This window comes from Anneissia japonica, unplaced genomic scaffold, assembly GCF_011630105.1.
Source record: "Anneissia japonica isolate Jap-2015-1 unplaced genomic scaffold, ASM1163010v1 scaffold287727_len1644234_cov201, whole genome shotgun sequence".
Lineage (NCBI taxonomy): Eukaryota > Metazoa > Echinodermata > Crinoidea > Comatulida > Comatulidae > Anneissia > Anneissia japonica.
In genome coordinates this window covers 1151992-1165837 of record NW_022713615.1, presented here as the reverse complement: position 1 = coordinate 1165837, position 13846 = coordinate 1151992, and the positions used below count along the sequence as shown (strand labels likewise).

Genomic DNA, 13846 nt, shown 5'->3' with positions numbered 1-13846 from the left:
TCCACTGATATTCATTCATAAATCATTCACCCACGATAGCGCGGAAAAAAAAGGTTTTTAGCTAAATCGTGTTGCCAAACAAGGTCATGTGAAAAAGTCGGGGGTTCAGTTGACAATTCCCGCCAGAAATCACATTGTGGAATTTTTTGGAGAACGTGCTCTATAGCTTACTTTTACAATCGTATTTAATACATACATCTAGAAAGTCGATTTTATGACGTCTTCAGTGCTCTGGCAAGACTGACCAATCAAAGTCACCATTTTATCGTCGACAGCAGCGAAATCAACAAACACAGATCTGACTAGACGTACGCATCGATCATACACGACGTCAGAAGTGTGTGGCGAAGTTGAAGGTATGTCTGGGACTTTGAGAGATATTTGTGGTGGCTTACCTGTAAGTCCACTCCCAGCGTATCGAAGCAGGGACCCATTAATAGCCCATGCACCCACAAGGACACACGAGCTGAATACAAATGAACAGAAGGTAGGATAAAGCCTAGGCTAGGCCTGCCTAGCCTACTTGTTTTAGGCAGCGGCACCCAGCATGACCAACCAGGCCACGAGGACTATTCGTCCTGCCTAGGCCAATTAAAGCATGGCAGGACAAAACAATAAATAAAAAATGCAATCAATCAACTCTAGCTGAATGCCTTTTTAAAATAGTAAATTTATTGCCTTTTGTATGAAAACTAAATATTATTAAATAAATTAATATGATGGTTTAATATAATAAAGAATGTTTGAATACTATTTTTATTTAGGCCTAGTAAATAAATTATTTAAATAACATTTACTTTTTTCAACCAAAAAGAAAGCACTTACAAATGCTCTCCGCTACTTTCCAACCAGTCTACATGAATTTTTGGCACCTGAATTTGCTCAAGAGCTTGTGAAATATGGACACATCTATATGTACCGCTTTAAACCAGAAATTGAAATGAGGTAAGACATGACTGTCAAGTTCAAGTTTTCATTGACAAATATGTGTGATTTACCCATATTATTATGGTGATGGCAGGAGAGAGGCAGCTTAGCTCAGTCGGCTAATCTGGTGGTAGCCACTGTGTGTGCACTGAACCGTGGACATCTCTAGGTCCACGCTTCAATTCCCATCGCTGCCTCTCCTTGTGTTTCAGCTAGAGGGCTGAAATACAAGTTACAATAGCACACCGTCTTTTGGATGAGACGTTTAAGCCGTTGATCCCATATGCATTTATGGCCCATGTGCATGTTAAAGAACGCAGTAAACTCTTTGGAAAAGAGTAGGGGATTGTCTTCCAGTTTGCTGTCCAATCACCACCAGAAGGACCCCACTGAAAATAAGTCTTCTTCTATAATTTCGTGGGCTATCTTGGTGTTTACAATCCAGGCATATAACACCATATATGGGCATGAATGCCATATCACACCATATTTGGGCATAATGATGCCATATCACACCATATATGGGCATGATGATGCCATATCACACCATATATGGGCAAGTCACTATATTTGTCATGTCAGTAAAACTAAAGCTCTGTCCACACTATCAAGAATTTCAAATCACAAGTATTTGTCACATAAAACATGATAATGTCAACAAAGCTTTAAGCTTTGTCCACACTATCAAATTTTCTGTGACAAGAAACTGTTGTATGCCCATATAAAGTCATGATGTGCCTATATATGGCCATGATGTGATGTCATCATAGCCATATTTAGCCATATGTCACATGTTTTTGTCAAATAAAATGTGATAGTCTGGACAGGGCTTTAAATGCTCTATGAAACCAGAAGAGAGAGGAGTTTGTAGAATGGTGGTTAAGATGTTTGCTTTCCAACCCCAGGTTTCAGGTTCAGTCTTTGTCACAGCAGGGTTTTTTTTCATAATGACTAAAAAAAAAACCATCCAGGTCCTTTTAGATTATTTTGTCCCTGGTTAAATTTCTTCACTGATTCTCACTGTGTTTTAGAAATGGATGATGGATGGAATTATGTGATGTAAACACCTGGGACAACCCACAAAAATCTGAAGATGATTTATTTCCAGTGGGTTTCTTCTGGTGGTGATTGGGCAGTACACTGGGAGACAATCCCCTACTCTTTTCTGAATAGTGCACACGGGCCATAAACATGGGACCAACGGCTTAAACGTCTCATCCAAAAGACGGTGCACTATCGTAACTTGCATTTCAGTCCTCCAGCTGAAACACAAGGAGAGCAGTTATGGGAATTGCACTGTGGACTTCAAGGCAGTAGCAGGTGTAATTATAATAATAAAGAAGTTCCATATTTTTCATTGCAACAGGGTAACGGATGTAGTGATTGGCCAAAAATTTTATTTTAATTTTATTCAAAATCATCATTTTTGGCGGGCGATGGGTTAGCTGAAGAAGGTACTGTACAGTATTAAAAAAGTCTTGTCTTACTAGTTGAGTAATGAATATTCTACTTCTCAGAGCTTATCCAATTGATGACTACCCATGCAAGACAAAGCAAGCTGCAGCCATCATGTTGATGATTATGAACAATCTTGATCACAGAGTTGCACAGGTATGTTCTCTCACAACCCCAAGTCTTCCAAGTCTGCGACAAGTCGCAGGATTGCCCCGGAAATCGAGACGCTCTCAAGCATGCACAAATCTCCTGAAAGTTGACCCATCTTCTGCAAATTCATAATATTTGCACGTTTTTACTATTCTATTCATCAGTTGTCGGAAATCAGTGATGATGGGTATCACCATACGCAGAAGCATAAACTTAGATGTGTTTAGAAAACTCATTTAGTCAGATCTCCCAGAAGTGACACTGGATGGCATTTTGGGTCATAACCGCTTCCCTCTTGCTTCGCTGGCCTTTGTTTATGGTTTTATTGGCATATTGAGACACTTTATAATATATTGCTTACAGATGTTCTGTACGTTATTTGAAAACTGATTTTATGTTTTGATTTGTGTCATATTATGATTCTTTTTCAATGAGCAAAAAAAATTTTATTTTAGGTTATTTTTCAAGATTTTTGGTTGGCTGTATATTTTTAAATATCATATTAATTAATTACCAGGAAGATTATGAAAAAACTGTAAAGCTAAGTAAGTATTGGTATACCATTCACCAGCATTTGAATGTAAAATATTATATTTTGTAGTTTCCTGAAGAATTGGTTACTTATGGTGGAAATGGACAGGTGTTTTCAAATTGGGCTCAGGTATAAAATGCAATTGTCTAACTTGTTATAATAAGTGATGGATGCTGCATGTGTCGCGTGGTGATGATAATAATGACTTGGTGATTATGATGGTGATTTGATTATAAAAGTGTTGAATTGGTGATTATGATGTTAAATTTATGATAATTTGATTATGTCACTACTCAATTAAATACAGTACTCAAATAAATGTTAATGAAAAAACTCATTGAGACTAAACAATAAACTAATATTGTAAGATAATTCAATGAATGTTATATAAGAATTTGTCTGAATTAATGTATGTTTATTTTTGCTTTCATTCATTTAACAACCCTTGAAATGTGGCAAAGACAAGCCAAAGCAGTCACTTGTCACAAATCCTGGTATATATATGTAGCCTATATAAATATATATATTTATACACACATCAAACTAAGTTTTTTTACGATTTGGTGATGGTTTCTGCCTAAGAAATGCCCAAAACTTTGAAGGCTGATTTCTCAAATATTGTTCTTTAAACAGCTGTAACGAAATGTTGGATTTAAATGATTCTTTTACCATTTTATAGCTCTCATTTCAACCTTGAACCCTGTATTTTAATAACTAAAAATTGATTTTTGTGATGAGTGACTGGTTTGGCTTGTCTTTACCACAAATGATATTTTATTTATATTTAATATTTCATTGCATTTCCTTCCTCTCTTTTAGTTCTGGATCATCATGAACTACTTGTCTGAGATGACAGAGGAGCAGACATTGGTGATGAACTCTGGACATCCCCAAGGCCTCTTTCCCAGCCATTCTGAAGCACCAAGATTGGTAATCACAAATGGAATGGTCAGTTACTCTCTTTTGTATGATTGTAATTATGAGGATCAATCAAGTTATGTCATTGTAAAGACTCGTACAAACCTTTTCCGGGTTTTGTATCTTTTCTTATCTTGTCAAAGTTGACTAACTAGATTGTCTTTCCATCTGAAGAATTAGCAAAAAAATATCTTGCTGACAAGGCAATAGTTACCAGTGCTGTGAAATTGACCCCAGTTATAATGCCAGCATTTATAGGTGTTCTTGATTTCAGTTTTTTTATGGCAATTTATTAATTTTTCAATCAATAGTATGGTTGACAGTTACAAAACAATCTGTAGCCAATTAAAAAATGTGTGTATGTAGTGCACTTTCCAATTCAAGACCACTCTAATTCCGAGACCCCTCTAATTCGAGACCACTTTTTCAAATAACCTAATAACGATCTTCAATATTTGAACACAAAGCTAACTCTCTAAGTGAAGACTAAACCCAAGACCATCACAAATTTTCAGGTCCCAAAAGTGGTCTCAAATTTGAGGGTAAACAGTATTTTGAATATCCAAAAATTGTCATGTTACCAGCACTCAATTACACCACATAAACTGTATATTAATTTATACAATGTTTATTGTAGATTTATTGTACTATTATTTTTAGATGATTCCAAATTATTCTACTAGAGAAATGTACAACAGATTATTTGCGCTTGGAGTGACGATGTAAGTGCTTTCATTTAAATTTAGCAGTTTACCATCTTGATTGTAACCATCATCATTAACATCATCATTATCATCTTTTATTACTGTGTTATTGTTTCACTGAGTTTCTTTTTCTCTCTTTTCATTTTTATTGTTTTGTTGTGTGCCTTTTTTTTTTACCATATACCTCTTTGTTGGAGGTTATTATCAAATCAAGTGCATTGAATTGTACTGTGTAATACCTCTACATTGAGTATTTCACTACACTAACATTAACCAACAACTTACATCGCCTTGTAAAATGGCATCTTGCTGTAACTTAATTCCTTTTTTTCATTTTATTTCTAGTTTTATTATCAAACTCATTGCAAAATAATTTTTCTTTTCAATGATGTATAACAATAAAAGCCAGGCTTCTGAGAAAAACAGTTTTTTGGCATGTTGGCATGAAAAACTTGAAATGGTTAATGAAATACAGATTTTTCAATATTTGAAAAAAGAGAAATTTCGTCCAGAGCCTGGCTTCAATTTTTATCATGTCTTATACCTTCTGGTTGAGGGCATTCAGGGTGACACATAGCATACATAGGTTTGGTATTTACAGTATTTTGTTGTTTTTCTTTTTCTTAGGTATGGGCAGATGACTGCAGGTAGCTACTGCTACATAGGCCCTCAAGGGATAGTGCATGGTACCACAGTGAGTAGCTCTTTAACCACATTGCCTCTACAGATCCAAGCCTAACACTTGCCTGTTTGCTTACAGTACATTCACATTATTTACATTTTACAAAAGCAAACTTAGTGTATACAGAATTGGAAAAAACTCATTATTAAAATAAAGAGGATGTTAAGTGGACAGTACTTTATGAATACCAAAAAATATTTTATTATTATTATTATTATTATTATTATTATTATCACCATTATCACCATTGTTACTGTTAACCACCATCATCTTCATGATTTTTATTATCGTCATCATCATCTTTATCGACATGTTCATCATCGTCATCATTATCATTATGATAGTATACTAATTTGAGTAAGGACAAAATGTTTGTGCTAATTTACAGTCCAGACACGTGCACAACTCTGGAAGAAATATATCGTAGCACCATTCTTTTAAATGTCTTACCATTATTGGCATATTTTGAGTTCCTATTTATGCCTATTAAAATATTGTAAAAAAATAATAATACAAAAGCATATATGTTCATTAAATAATGTAAAATAAAAATTATAAACTGACCATTTTAAAATAAGTCACTACGTGACAAAAAGGAAGTGTCTACAATCATCAGATTTTAGCATGTATTGTATAAATCATTTTTTACTATATTCTTTACCAGTATGCCTATCGTACATGCTTTAACATTATAAACAAAATTATAATCATCTTTGTTTAAAAAGTAATTTGACTTTCATTTGCAAAGGTCTTTATTTATAGTTAAAGACATAAGAGTATTTAATATTATGCGTTAAAATATTCTGTTACATATGGCAATACTTGCAGCATTTGGTTTACTGGACTTGACAGAATGATTATTTAAATGATACATCTGGGCAGATTCGTGGGGCCCCCCCTCCTTTCTCCCCCCCCCCTCTTCCCCCCCCCCCCCCCCCCCCAATTTACTCACAGCCATGCGAAACACTGCCTTTCATATTGATGATATTGAGGATGATGATGCATTATCATCATCTATTTCACAGAGACACATGTGATGCATTTATTATTCAATATTATACGTATGCAAGTTTTAAATTCTAATTAATTTGAACTTTCAATTTGGCATACACAGGATGACTGTATACAGTATAAACTGTTGCGCTTGTCGAGGTCTGGCCTGCTACTTCAAAATTTTTAGTTACTTTTTTTTATTATCAATCTAGATAACAGTTTTGAATGCTGGCCGACGTTGTTTCCAATCAAGTGACCTGAGCGGGCGTGTTTTTTTAACCTCTGGTCTTGGTGGCATGAGTGGGGCCCAGGCCAAAGCAGCTGTTATTAGCGGATGCGTCGGAGTAATTGCAGAGTTCAGTAAGGAAGCTGTCATGAAAAGACACAAGCAAGGGTCAGTAAAGCTTTACTACTTCTACAATATATTCTCGTATAAGGCGATTCGCATATAAGACGATTCGCATATGAGAAGATTTTTGGATGATTTTGTATGTTGGACGTTTAGGATGACCCCCAACGATGATCTGCACATAAAAGACGAACATGATTTTTAAAAACAAATGTATATGTTGTGCATATAAAAAGATCCGGTTGTAATTTTATATTTTATGCTTCATCTTATGTGCAAGAATATACCGTACATTTTACCGTATTACGGTACTTCATATTTTACGGATGATTTTATCTGTATGTTTTCATTATAGCCTTCATTATCTTAAAATTTATAATCGTCACCTTCACCATCATCATTGCAATCACATTATCAAAACTCATTATCATCATCAGCATTTTCCTCTTCATATCATCATCATCAACATCATCATCATAATTATTATCACCTCATTATCATAATAATTTTCACCATTGTCATAGTTCAATTTCATCATTCGCCGCATTTTGCGTATTATTAAAATGTGCTTTGATCTTTTGAAATAACGCTCTATGATCACTACAGTATATTATTATCACCATCATCCTAGTTATCATCGTCATTCTCACAACCATCATCATCATCATCATCAGGATCACAATCTTCAACAACATTATTGTCATCATTTTTTTCATCTTCAATATCATCCCTATCATCATCATCATCATCCTAGTATCGTCATCATCATTCTCAAAATTGTTCATTATCATCATTTTAATCATCATTAACATCACCATCTTCAACATTATTGTCAATATTTTCATCTTCAATATCATCCCGATCATCACTATCATCATCCTTGTTATTTTTCTTATTTGTCATATTCTTTCCATTGTCTTTATTATCATATAATAAAGTACAGTATGTAATACAGTAAAAACTAGAGCTGATGACAAACCAAGGCCAGTCATTTCTAGGTTGTGAATTTTACTTTGCTTTCTGAAATATTTAGGTGTGCCTGGAATCTTTTTTATTTAACAATTTTTTTTTCAAATTTTTTTTTCCACAGATGGGTGATGGAGGTTGTTGATGACCTTGAACAACTAATAGCTAGAATCAGGTAAAAAAAAAATCAATCAATATGATTAATCAATGGTAAAAGATCTGCTAATTTTCACTTTTAATAGCTAGATAATCTAGATCAACCAAAGATAACTACAATTATTGATACCTCTTGTATTGATATTATTTGCACATGCACACTAAAAACAGACTACAATAGCGCCCCCTATTGATGTTTTTGTATTAATGTTTTTGCACATGCTCACTTGACTCTACCTTTGCAAGGCAATGGTGAAGGAGCTCACTGTTTTTTATGATTGGAAAGATGTATTATAATTACAATAACAATGAAACCATACATAAAATTTAGATAAAATTTAAGCTGCTAAAAATAAGTTAAAATTTCTTCATAAAGTAAAATAGAATAAATAATTCTTCTTATCCTCTTATATGCAAATTAATATAAATTTTTCTGCTCTCTATTTTGATAGGCAAGCAAGGAAAGAAAAGATTCCACTCAGCATCGGTTACCATGGTAACATTGTTGACGTCTGGTAAGCAAGTTAATAAACCAAATAATATCTCATCTTTTATTAATATGTTAACCTTTTGACCTTATTTAAAATTAATAATAATGTTCCTACCATATCGTATTGCTTGAGACTTATACAATATCAATATTTAATTGTGTCATGGAAAATGGTTGATCAATGAAATATATGACGTGTCATGACAAACGGTTTTTCAGAATTGATAGGAAAGCCAACAAAAAAAAAATTATCAGCTGTTTATCTGTAGAGTAATTTTTTTCTAAAGTTTGCTGATTTTTAACATACTGTAGGAGCTTAAACCAAAATAAGCTTATATTCTCGTATATCTAAATTCAAGTTTTTAAAAAATCAAAATCCAAAATTACTTTATTATCCAATAATTAAATTCATTTGGTCATAGCATAGGAAATACAATCTACAATGACTAAAGAATATATAAAATAGTTAAAAAATTAAAACATGAATAAGTAATTATAAGAACCATTTTTAAGAACACGACACATCCAAAGCTCATAAAAATATTTGAAATGAATTAACAATAATCAAACAATCTAGACCATTATTATTATTATTATTTCTTATTATTATTTTTATCATTATTATTATTTTTATTATTATTATTATTATGTTAATAAAACCTACCTTAAGGGGAACTTGGACAATGGAGAAATTAGAGAACAATTAAAAAAACCATGTTAAGGGGAAAATAACACAAAAGATATTCCCCGGAAGTCTGAGTTAGTGCTAGATATTATTATTATTATTATTATTATTGTATGAAATTTTTCATTAGTGTTGATCCAGCAAAATAAAAATACAATAGTACTCACACTACGTTTCGCGTAGACTGGTGATGTTATTTCCAGTCTGGTCTGACGTCACCTCGGTGTTGTTGAGGTCGAAGTGCATCGCTGCGTCGACGAGCACCCCCTCCCCCTCTTAGTGTTGTGGTTCAATATGATATCATCATAGATATGTGATAGAATGTGTCCTCGACGCAGCGATGCACTTCGACCTCAACAACACCGAGGTGACGTCAGACCAGACTGGAAATAACATTACCAGTCTACTTGAAAAAGCGAACGGATCGTTCGCGAAACGTAGTGTGAGTACTATTGTTTTTTTATTTTGCTGGATCAACACTAATGAAAAATTTCATACAAATTATATTTGGATCCAAATTAATTTATTTCAAAATTATTATTATTATTATTATTATTGTTATTATTATTTTTATATAAATTTATCTACTAATGGTTACATTACACACTCTGATTGCAAATATATCAATAATATTTTTTATATCTTATACCAAGGGATTAATTTTGTGATGATCCACCTCACAGATACTTGATTGTAACAATAGATCTTATGAAGGATAAGTCAATGGCTACCAGTAACTAATTTTACTGGGTCACGGTTCAGAAAAATCCTTTGAAGGGTGACTTTATAAAGATAATATACTGATTAAAAAGGCGTCATAAAATGTAATGTTTTATCTACGTCAAGGGAACGATGTGTCGAAGAATATGAAAAAACTGGCGAGCTGCTGGTAGACCTCGGTTCAGATCAAACATCTTGTCACAATCCATTCAACGGAGGCTACTATCCTGTCCAACTGACCTTTGACGAAGCCAATGAGGTCATGGCCAATGACCCAAAAAGATTTAAGTCTCTTGTCCAGGAAAGGTCTGTAATACTTCATGTTTTATATATGTGGGTTTTTTGATCGCAAATAATTCTTGATTTGAATTGTAAATATAATCACTGTGACTTGCATATTTAGTTGAAAACTATTTTCACAGATATTTACACATACTGTACACACAAACATGACAGGCAGTGAATTGATCATTAACCAGGAAAAAAAAACATCACACCTTTGATAATCATTATTATTATTAATGAGTGCCTTGCATCCCTATAAAACATGCCATTATTATTATTATCATTATTGTCACATATTCTTTATTGCTCAATATTGCCATGCACTGTCATCTCATCTATCAGCTTGAAGAGGCACGTTGCTGCCATTAATAAGCTTGCAGCCGTGGGCATGTATTTCTGGGACTACGGGAATGCATTCCTCTTGGAAGCAAGAAGAGCAGGTAATGTATTTATCTATGTCAATTATTGTTTTTATTTTTACTTAATTTCCATAGCATGTGTCTTAAGTATCAATTTGTCCTCTATAAAGCCCATATATGCCCATATATAGTCATGATGTGCCTATATATGGTCATGTGGTGATGTTACAATGACCATATTTAGGCATGTTGCATGTTTTTGTCAAATTACATTTGATAGTTTTCACAGGGCTTAACATTCTATTGGTCAATTTAACTTATTTTATTATACCACTCTTCAATAATAAAGAATAGTTTATTTTAATTAATTTTAAAAATTCTAATACCAGGAGCTGATGTTTCTAAAGAGGGAGACCCAACAGGAACAGTCTTTCGATATGCATCCTATGTTCAGGACATTATGGGGTAAATTATTTTGATGTTTTTAACTGATTGTATGTATGCATGTTTAGATGCCTTAACCAACAGAGGCTGTGGTGTCACCCTATGAATATCAATATATGATATGTTCTCATCTTGAGAAAAATTGAAAAATTATACAGATAGAATATACCAGACGTGTCAAGTCTCACGGATATCGCGGGAGTCACGCGAAGCTTATATATTCTCACACATTCCAGAATTTCTTCAAATTATATATTTTTTAACGTGCTATTTCTCAAAATAAGCATACAACATGTACAAACATGACAATCGGCACTAGCGATCCCTTAGTGATTGTCACAGTATTCGACGCCGCTTCTCGCTGAGTAGAGTAATTTATGTCTAAGTGAGCCAATCAGTGACAAGCTTACATAATGCTGCTTGCAAAATGTCTGACATCGAAGGCGGTGAAGATAGTGATGCAACTCTACCAAAAAAGCGGGCCTATGTCCACTACAAATCAAAATTTTGTATGTTATATCAACGCTTGACTGTATTTTTCCTTAAAAGTTTGTGATCTCATGCATAATTTTCCAAAAATGCCCAATCTCAAGCAAATCCAGAAGAAATCTCAAGCAAGCCAGTACGAGACCCTTGACAGGTCTAATATACATGTATTCTTGATTGACTCTACATGATCTTGCTTGACTCTTTACATTATGATTTGCATCAGAAAAATATGAGAATATGAAGAAATGTTCAATTTAATATTACAAGATATTCAGTCTCACTTAGTATCCTGGTACATATTTTCTTGTTTCCATAGTGATATTTTCTCTCTTGGATTTGGTCCTTTTCGCTGGGTATGTACATCTGGTGACCCCGCTGACCTGGAAACAACTGATCAAATTGCTACGGATGTTATAAAGGAACTTATGAATAAAGGAGGTAAGTTTAATTTGTTTGTAGTATGGAGTATGATGTTTAAGGTATACAGTTAGTATAACCATGTGTTTTTATGCTTTTTTCCATGAATAAAAAAAAGGTAAATGTAGGAGAATAACCCATAATTCGCAGTGTCATTGTGTAGAATTGCGTATGGGCATGGTTCATGACTACCTAGCAGCCGTAAAGAGGCACTTGTAGTAGCTACATGTTTACAACATTCCATAATGACGGGCTGAAATGAACCATCACATCGGGGTAACATCTAGGCTTCTAACAGATGCAGTGGGCACGAACCAGATGTGTACACTGGACCTCCATTCTAAGTCCTTACCTGAGAGACTTGGTTCTACCAACTGAATCCTGGGCGAGAAGGGGCTGGTACCAGCACAAATGTTAAGGCTGTAGTTGGCGGTGCCCCTGTCTTACCGCTCGGCCACTTGACTCTCCCAAAAAGCATAAAGTATTACTGTGCCTTTGTAACTTTATTGCAAGGTGTTCATATAGTAGGACTAATATGAATGTACAAAATATAACTACAGTGCACCTTCCAATTCAAGACCTCTCTAATTCCGAGACCCCTCTAATTCGAGACCACTCTTCCAAAGACCCAAATAACAATCTTCAACTTTTTAACACAAATCTAGCCCTCTAATTGGAGACCAACCCCGAGACCACCCCAAATTTTCAGGTCCCAAAGATGGTCTCGAATTGGAAGGCAAATTGTATTAAATGATTAACTAGATTTGATTGATTGATGATTGATTGATTAATTGATGATTGATTGATTGATTGATGATTGATTGATGATTGATTGATGATTGATTGATTGATTGATTGATTGATGATTGATTGATTGATGATTGATTGATTGATGATTGTTTGATTTCAACTTTTGATTTGTTGTGGATTATATCATTTACTGGTCTCAGATGTTGTTAATTCTGTTCCTGAGAAAACTAATTTCTCAGGAACAGTTTTATTGATTGATTGATTATGATTGATAATTGATTTCAACTTTTAATTTGCTGTGTATTGTATCAATTTAGAGACTCAGACCTCTGCTGATTCCGTGCCTGAGAAGACAAAACAACAATATGAGGATAACATTCGCTGGATTACTGAAGCTGGGAAACATAAACTGGTAGGTATAACTATAGAGAAAATAATTCTATTTTTTCTATGGTATAACAGTTCATAAATTATTATTATTATACATTCTTTCATCATAAATTGTATTTTTGGCAGCATTTAACTAGAACAATGCATCAAACACTACATTTCACTCACAAAAACTACACATCCTATTATTAAATAGAATAGAATGAGAAAAGAGTTCATTCTTCTTAATAGTGCATTATGTCTGTGGTTACACCGTGGAATGGGCCCACTGCAGTATGTTCAAAGTTCACACCCACTGCAACTAAAATAGAAGAACTTAAACTGAATAGAAGAATTTCCACTATTGATTGTGTGAAGAAACTAAAAATAAAACTACAACTAGTTATATATGTTTGATTGTAGAACAGAACATTTGGCTTTACCTCATTGAAATAGTGAAGTAAAAGAATATATGCTTTGACCAAGTTTGCAGATAATCCAACATTAAAACTTACATGTTGTCTACAGCATTATGTGGTTAACATTTTAGTCTTGAATGTTTCCAAAATGAACAATTGCATTTGACTTACAGTTCTATGTTGTCATTATATTTTACAATCTTATTCTATGGATCCTACCTTTTTATGTTTTATAAAGTAAAATACAGTAAATACAGAAAAATTTGAGATTCAGCACAAGTGATTTCAATTTAGGTCGTTGGTTCTCAAGCACGCATTCTCTACTCAGACCAGGAAGGCCGTGTGGCTATCGCTACAGCTTTCAATCATGCGGTGAAAATTGGTCGGCTAAAAGCACCGGTAGTGCTGAGCCGTGACCACCATGATGTCAGCGGTACTGACAGTCCTTTCAGGGAGACCTCTAACATTTATGATGGATCAGCATATTGTGCAGGTAAGGGTTGTATGTAGATAGCTGTATGTCAAGGATATATATATATATATATGGTTCTATTTCTGGCTGTTTACTTACGTTTACTTTTTAGCTG

The 13846-nt window shown here is 33.9% G+C and overlaps 1 protein-coding gene across 1 annotated transcript in view; it reads left to right on the top strand.

Annotated features, from left to right (window-relative positions):
- Positions 1-119: 119 nt before the first annotated feature.
- LOC117108607 (urocanate hydratase-like) overlaps positions 120-13846 on the top strand; it is a 15204-nt gene continuing 1477 nt past the window's right edge. The window contains exons 1-16 of the mRNA XM_033250685.1: positions 120-487; positions 815-945; positions 2445-2538; positions 3134-3193; positions 3884-4012; positions 4643-4704; positions 5314-5380; positions 6574-6755; positions 7801-7851; positions 8285-8347; positions 9854-10033; positions 10355-10452; positions 10761-10836; positions 11621-11742; positions 12789-12883; positions 13554-13752. Of these exons, the coding sequence (XP_033106576.1) occupies positions 359-487; positions 815-945; positions 2445-2538; positions 3134-3193; positions 3884-4012; positions 4643-4704; positions 5314-5380; positions 6574-6755; positions 7801-7851; positions 8285-8347; positions 9854-10033; positions 10355-10452; positions 10761-10836; positions 11621-11742; positions 12789-12883; positions 13554-13752 (1738 nt within the window). The 5' untranslated portion in view covers positions 120-358. The remainder of the gene's footprint in view (positions 488-814; positions 946-2444; positions 2539-3133; positions 3194-3883; positions 4013-4642; positions 4705-5313; positions 5381-6573; positions 6756-7800; positions 7852-8284; positions 8348-9853; positions 10034-10354; positions 10453-10760; positions 10837-11620; positions 11743-12788; positions 12884-13553; positions 13753-13846) is intronic.